General features: G+C 42.4%; 2 protein-coding genes across 2 annotated transcripts in view; both read left to right on the top strand.

Moving 5' to 3' along the window:
* Window positions 1-2,255, top strand: part of si:dkeyp-97e7.9 (DEP domain-containing mTOR-interacting protein) — a 3,110-nt gene extending 855 nt beyond the window's left edge. Inside the window, exons 4-9 of the mRNA XM_035662498.1 lie at window positions 301-479; window positions 671-886; window positions 973-1,110; window positions 1,245-1,315; window positions 1,893-1,997; window positions 2,130-2,255. Coding sequence (XP_035518391.1) covers window positions 301-479; window positions 671-886; window positions 973-1,110; window positions 1,245-1,315; window positions 1,893-1,997; window positions 2,130-2,255 — 835 coding nt within the window. The remainder of the gene's footprint in view (window positions 1-300; window positions 480-670; window positions 887-972; window positions 1,111-1,244; window positions 1,316-1,892; window positions 1,998-2,129) is intronic.
* Window positions 2,256-2,699: 444 nt separating this feature from the next.
* Window positions 2,700-7,095, top strand: adnpa (activity-dependent neuroprotector homeobox a). The gene is made up of 4 exons (XM_035662497.1): window positions 2,700-3,059; window positions 3,626-3,738; window positions 4,090-4,182; window positions 4,280-7,095. Exons 2-4 carry the CDS (start codon window positions 3,631-3,633, stop codon window positions 6,617-6,619), a joined length of 2,541 nt encoding a protein of 846 aa, XP_035518390.1. The 5' UTR covers window positions 2,700-3,059; window positions 3,626-3,630; the 3' UTR covers window positions 6,620-7,095.
* Window positions 7,096-7,649: the final 554 nt, after the last annotated feature.

Below are 7,649 nucleotides of genomic sequence, written 5' to 3'. Positions count from 1 at the left end.
TGTTGAACTGCCATGTTCCTACAGTAGCCGAGAAAGGACACACCAAACACTGGCTCAAGATAGGGCTATTAAATTTTTTTGGGTGTTTTGTGGCCGCCGCAGTTTTCTCCTCCACACTTCGAAATGGAGTGTGAAGCTAAATTGTACACACTGGACCTTTAATAGGCTGGAGTTACAAATTCACACACACCAACAATCTCCTGTCAGATATATATTGGTGATATTGTCTGTTGAAATGTCCCTCGCAACAATTATATATAGTAATTTGCATGTTATGACGCATCTGACTGGTGTCTTCAGTCTCATAGGGGACAAGAACTCTATTCTGCAGCTAAGAGAGGAGCATGGTGTTGCATATCAGCGCTCCTTTCCTGGCTGCCAATTGATTGACTGGCTCCTTCAGAATGGAGAGGCAGAGAGCCGGCGTCTGGGACTGCAGCTGTGCCGCGCATTGCAGGAGCATGGCATCATTCAGCACGGTGAGGGGAGTCCTCATTTGCCCTTTGATGTATGGCACCAGGAATGAGCTGGCTGTCAGTGGCTGCTAGCAGTGGGTGGCCAGCTGGGACTTTTGCAATCTAAAGCAAACACACTCATCAACTCTTTGTGAAAAATCCCATTATTTTTAAAATGTGTTTTGTGCTCTCTCTCACTCCACTCCCACCACTAGTGGCAAAGAAGCACGAGTTCTTTGACAGCGGACTGCTCTATCAGTTCTGCATCAATTTCCGCCGCCGCCGCCGCCTGTCTGAACTGTTACATGAAAGTGAACAAGATGACGATGACAAAGGTGTGGTAGTGTCGACACACGAGGACAACCATTCTGATAGTCCATTTGTTCTGCGCAAAGGCCAACCGCAGGAGGGCAACAGTGCTTTCCAGTCTGGTAAAAAAATAAATAAATTCTGCCCTTTTTGCACTTAATACATGTTGTTGTGAATGCTACTAATTTTACTACTAATTTAATTACAGTGGGGTTGAGTGAAGACCTGAAACAGGTTACCAGTGTGCGTCGAGGCAGCTTGAATTCCCTTCAGCTTCACTCAGCTGGATTTCCACCTCTTGTCCAGCTGACTTCAACTTCAATGGTCAGATGCAATCCCAAATCAGGCAAGCGTGTCATTAATATTCACGTGACAAATGTCTCAAAATGTCTTTAAAGACAGCCTATTTGGTCCGCTTGTGTCTCAGAAAACTCAAAACTGGAAAACTGTGAACGCTGAAATCTTTTAATAATTTTACAGTACTCAGAAGAAATTTTACATGTGAAGAGATACTGGCACATGGTGCACCCTTCATCAAGAAAGTGTTGACGGTGAGTTGATCTGTAATGATTTAACCATGGCTATATAAAAGGTCCAGTATGTGGGATTTAGTGGCATCTAGTGGTGAATTTTTAAATCAACTCTGTCGCTTCACTCTCCCCTCCCAAGCACAAAAAAAAAAAAAAAAAAAAAACTATGGTGGCCACGAAACGCCAACTTCCCTATCTAGAGCCAGTGTGTGGTTTGTCCCGTCTGGGCTACATGGCGGACTCCATGGAAGACGACCCGCGGTGTGTGTAGATATAAACGGCTCATTTTAAGATAACAAAACATAACAATCCTTATTTTCCGATGATTATACACTAATGAAAACATACCTATGAATATTACATTTCATTTCTGCCAACGGATCTTTCTAAATGTTTCACACTGGACCTTTAAAAACTACTTATGTCATCTCTAAGGTTTAACAGCATGAATTCAGTATAACCTGAACAAAGTCTAAACAAAATTCAACACATTCTTAGAGATGTTTCTATGTAGACTAATAAAATTATACCTCACCAAGTGAACTAAACTAAATAGATTTAATTTAATGTAATTTATCTCACCCTTCGGCCATCACAGGTGATAGGAGACGCCCTGGGCTGGGGCTTTGTTGTCAGAGGCATGGCTCCCTGTTATGTGCAGGCTGTTGACCCTGGAAGCCCTGCAGCAGCTGCTGGAGTTAAGGTTAGATAATATGTTACACACATGGCACCAAAAGAGAAAATGCTATTGTGATCTCAAAGGAGTTTGAGAACAGCCCATATGTGACTCTGAGACAAAAATCAGACCAGTGATACCTCACATCGTTTTCTTTAGGTGCGGCAGTTTGTGTGCCAGGTGAATGGACAGTGTGTTCTCTACCTGGACTACAGGACAGTGTCCAGACTGGTGATGACAGGAACTCGCACTGTTGTACTGGAAGTTATGGAGCCACTGGAGTGACAACATCATCTAGCTCTTGAACACTATTGATATAATAATGAACTGTATTTGATATAACTGAAATATAATTAATGAAGAAGCCTTTTGTTCAATCCTACACTATGGATAAAGCTCATGTTTGCAATTTCCCAGCTTGGGATCAATAAAGTATCTATCTATCTATCTATCTATCTATCTATCTATGTGTTCATTTGTGGGACACAATACATAGATAAATAAATAAATCAGTGACAATGCTTATCAGCAAAAGTAAACCACAAGGGTCATGAATGTGGTATTTTCATGAACCAGCATTCCTGAACTACAAATGTTAGCTTTCTACAGCTGAAAACAAAACACTGTATTAATGTGACCATAATGAATACTAACTTTGGTCATCCAGTCACTGCCCAGGCAGCTCCCTGCTACGACTTCCGTCGTTTTATCGTCGCCATTTTGGATTGACTTGTCTCTCTGGGAGAAGATAACGCTAGCTAGCAGACTGGCCCGACCGCCGGTGCAAGTAGAAGAGTTGCTCAGAGGACACTGGGTTGTCCTGGCAGTCACCATTGTTGTGGTCACATAAAGAGTGGTGTGAGGTGTGCACCACTGTGCCCCGTTCATCCAGATAACGATAGTAGCAGCTGCAGCAAAGCAGATGTGACGGCTAACGAGCTAGCTTAGTGAGCTAGCTGTGCAGCACCGGCTTTGAGGAGAGCGAACATCAGCATCAGTCTGCACGACCCCGCCGACCACTACACTGCTGTGTTGGCCATTTATGCAGTGAGGCAGCCAGTGTAAGCTAGCTCCCAGACGTATCATAAGGTGAGTAACACGCATCGATTAATATCGTCAGTGAAAATGAAGAAATGAATAACGCTAGCTTTGGTGCTAAGTGCAGTGGGTGACCGAGCCTGCTAGAGCGGGTAACGCAGCTAATGCTGGCTAACACATCCATGTTAGTCCACAGAACTAACATGGACTTTACATGGACTGTAGCTAAACCTCTGATGGTCGAGATCAGAGGACAGTGTGGAGCAAGAAGGGCTTCAGGTTTGCTCTCTGCTTCAGTATTTCCAGCACTGAATCAGTGAATGAAAGCTAACTTTGTGGCATGGCCACTGAGACAGTAACGACACTGGGCCCCCGTAGAAACTGCAGCATTTCATATAGATAACGTTATCCTGGCATCATAAGTAAATAAGTTGACAGCGATTTATTGGATAGAAACACGTGTTGAAAGGGCGTGTCGCCTGTTTATGAAGTCAGCCTCTCATGATGTTGGTGATTATTGATTGAACTGTGGTGTTGTATTCTGACACATTTTAATAAAGATGCTGCTGTCTTAAGCCTACCTCAAACTAATAAACACTTTATTTTCTGTTGGTCAGGAGAAATGTATCAACTCCCAGTGAATAACCTTACAAGAATCCGGAGAGCTAGGAAACAAGTGAAGAAAGCACTTGAAGACATTGGACTGGAGTACTGCAAGGAGGCAGCAGAGGTGAGTGTATCTTTAATTGTTCTAGAAACTTTACATTAAATTGAGAAACATGACTTAATATGAAGCTTTATAGACGATTGCCATTCATGCTTTAATAGTTATATATGTGAGTGGCTCTTTTTAAAAAAAAAAAATCTCTGTAACAGTGTTTATATTTAGAAAATATTTTATATTTTATTAAGGAAAATGCAACTTAATTTTATGCCAACTCAGCATTTTGTCCAAAGCCTGTGTTGATTACAATTGCATGCAAAGTATTGTATGCTGTCAAACTGTCAGAAATGTTATATAAACAAATTCTTATCAGATATTATAACATGTATGCCTTAATCTTTAAATATCCTTCCACAGGAGTTCAAAGAGTTTTGCCCTAATGAGCAATTTGTTAAGAGCAGTCTTTGCCTTGATATCTGCGCGTGGGATCCATCATACTCTAAAACACAGGTAAGCCTTGCTTCTGTTTCCATGGCCTTTTCAAATGCTTATGCACAAATGACCATATTTGTCTTAATGCCATTATTCTTTCCTTGATGTCTTCTAGGAATACCGATCGAAGCCATTTTGCTGCACAGAGTGCTCATTTTCTTCCAAATACTACTCAGGCTACAAGAATCACTTCCGCAATGTACACAGGAAAATCTTTGATAGTAAAATACTGCTCAACTGTCCATACTGCACATTCACTGCAAGCAAGAGAACTTTGGAGACGCATGTTAAAATATTCCACATACCTAGTTCAGCACGGCAGAACTATGGAAACCCACAGGGAGTTGGCCTGGCAAAGAACAACAAAACATATGCCAGACAGGGAGACGGTGTGGAGAAGGCAATGTACTTTTGCAAAAAATGCACGTTTCGGGACAGTCTCTACAATGTTGTGAGAAGGCACATCTACAGGGAACATTTTCAGCATATTGTCTCACCGTATCTTGGTATGGTTTCGGAATCATCTGTCAAAAATGGTGCTAATTCTGTCAATGGCAACAACATCCTCTGTAAACGCTGCCAGTTTTCCACTCGTAGCTACGAGGCTCTAGTACAGCATGTTATAGAGTACCATGAGCGCATTGGTGCTCAGGTAACCACCATGATTGGACATGCTAATATTATTGTCTCAAGGACCCAAACCTTTCCAGTTGTAACTCAGAAGACCCCTCTGGTCATTAGCAGGGGCCACACACCTAGAGCTGACTCAACAGCACAACCAGTAATTGGCTATTTAAAGCCAGTGGCCCCTGTTGTCAAGCATCAGTCTTCCATCGCAACCAGTCAGCTTCGTGGCACAGTTCCTGGCAACAGCACTGTGGCTGAAAATAATTCTGCGGGTGTAAACACAGCGCAGACACAGAAGTGGAAGATATGTACAGTTTGCAATGAGCTCTTTCCTGAAAACCTCTATAATGCTCATTTTGAGAATGCACACAAGGCAAAGAAAGTGTGGGCACTGGCCAAGTACATCATGAAAATCCACAACTTCACCAGCAAGTGTTTACTTTGCAACCGCTATCTGCCCAGCGACACACTGCTTAACCACATGCTAATCCACGGGCTCACCTGTCCACAGTGCCACTCTGCTTTCCACAGTGTTGAGAAAATCATGGAGCATGTGGCTCAGGCTCATCCTGATGACTTCGTGGGACCACCTGGTGCATCACCTCTAACCTTTGATCTCACCATTAAACAGGAGAAGTCCAGTAACGTACAACTTGTTGTTCTCACTTTTAACATGAAGGAATCTATCAATGGTCAAGATCAGTTGGCGCCTGCTCAGAACAGCGTTCCACCTCCGGTCAAAGTCACCGCTCCCAGAATGATTGAGAAGACGAGTGAACCACTTGCTGCTAGAAGTTTCCCCTCAGCGACTCACAAGAGTGAGGTTGGAAAGACTCTGTGTCCGCTGTGTTTCACCATCCTCAAAGGTCCCATCTCTGATGCTTTGGCCATGCATCTGAGGGAGCGACACCAAGTGCTCCAAACAATGCATCCTGTTGAAAAAAAAATGACATACAAGTGCATTCATTGCCTGGGGGTGTACACCAGTAACATGGTAGCCTCCACAATCACGCTGCATCTTGTGCAGTGCAGGGCTGTTGGTAGAACCCACGTAGGTCAAGGCTTCAAGTCTGCCTTGACTCTCAACTCATCTGGAGCTGGCTTTCTCAAGAGGCAGCCACCAATGCAGGCCATGTCCAACCCCAAGAAGATGAAACTGAGCAAAGAGTCAAAGATTTCCTGCACAACTGTTGGAAGTCAGTCCGAATCTGATGGCCTTGCTCTGGATCCTAGGAGCTACGAGCACAAGACGTATGAGGCCAGGAAAAATTTCCTGACGTCCTACTTCAACCGGCGACCATACCTTTCTTCTCAGGAAGAGGAGAAGCTGTCTGCAAGTCTGTGGCTGTGGAAATCTGACATTTCTAGTCACTTTGCAACCAAGCGGAGGATGTGTGAGAGAGAATGTGAGACCAAGAAGGTGTCTGTGCTGCTCGGCTTTGACATGCATGCTGTCAAGAAAGTTAAACATGACTTGATCTTTGAGGAGAGCAAGGTTGAAAGCACCTCAGTGGGGAGATCTGGAGGCCTCAAGTCTGGTACTCCAAACACAGACCAAAACAGACAATGTGAGACACTGAACTGTACCTTAAAACTCGTAAGCACGTGCACAGAGACCATTTCCATTGATTCAGACAGTGAACCAGAAGCAGAGGACGGACCTACTGAGAATGGAAATGTTGACACAAACCAACACGAGAATGTAAAATCCCAGAAGCCAGCAAACATGACAGAAGAGACAGAAGCTGTGAACACGGATGATCCTCCGAGAGACAAGGAGAGCACTTTGCAAGATGGGAAAGCAAATGCTTGGATGACGTTCTGTTAGTGTCTCTGCTTAGCAGTGTGCCTTGGTTGAGTAACCGTGTCCCTTCTGAAGGAGTGTATGAATTAAGACAAAGAAAAACAAGAAAGGTCTTCACACAGTTACAAATCAAAAAAAATATGTGGACACATGGCATGGGTCATTAAATCTCCAGAAGTTACCAGGGTTGGAAGGAAGAAAAAAAGTTACATTATAGTACATAGGTATATGGCATATGTAAGTGACATTGTATATATTTTAGCCATTGATCTTTGTTAGATTCTTCATACAATCTGTTATTCACCTTTTAACTGTCACAAGATTTATGAAACAGGTATGCCAACCTCCCTACTTCCATAGTTTTTTCTCAACTGTGATAAAGAACTGTAACATATTGTCATTTCACATTTAGAAAGTGTAGGATATGCTTATTGCTTATGTACACGTTTTAATAAATATGTTTGTTTAATAAAAACATTTTAAGTTCTTTCCTACACCAATCACTGTGTTAAAATGACCTTTTGTGCCAGGTTTTAAGAAAACAGCAATTTAAAAAAACATTTATAGAACACAATGGGTCCATAAATAATCCTAAGAAGGTTATGCTTATGTAAATTTCAACAGGAAAGTAATGGAAGACAAGTTAAGCCAAAGTCTCAATTTGTAGTTAAATAGCTTTATAGGGAGCAGTTACAGGGGGAGAAAATGACATGCTTTTATAAAAGTCCATTTATGTTGGTGGATGTTGTAAACTAGAAGTCCCATATAATTGAACTTATTCACGGCAGACTACCACGTTTTGACATATTCTTTGACGTTTTCTTAAAATAGGCTGTATTTACAAGTGCTAGAACAGTAAAACACTGGAAACTTTTTACAAGCTAGGGGACTCCCAGGAAGTTAATTGAAGTTAATTTTAAACTTAGGCACGTCACATCTTTAATTAAGGTCCCACACTGTTGTATTACGAAACTGAAACAATGGAAGCTGCTTTGGAGCCCGGCCATTTAGACTGGATGTGACATTTACCCAAAAAAAACACACACACACACAC

The sequence above is a fragment of the Morone saxatilis genome, unplaced genomic scaffold (assembly GCF_004916995.1).
Source record: "Morone saxatilis isolate NCDOM2014 unplaced genomic scaffold, NCSU_SB_2.0 Contig18, whole genome shotgun sequence".
Taxonomy (NCBI): domain Eukaryota; kingdom Metazoa; phylum Chordata; class Actinopteri; family Moronidae; genus Morone; species Morone saxatilis.
This window is presented reverse-complemented; position numbering and strand designations above follow the sequence as displayed.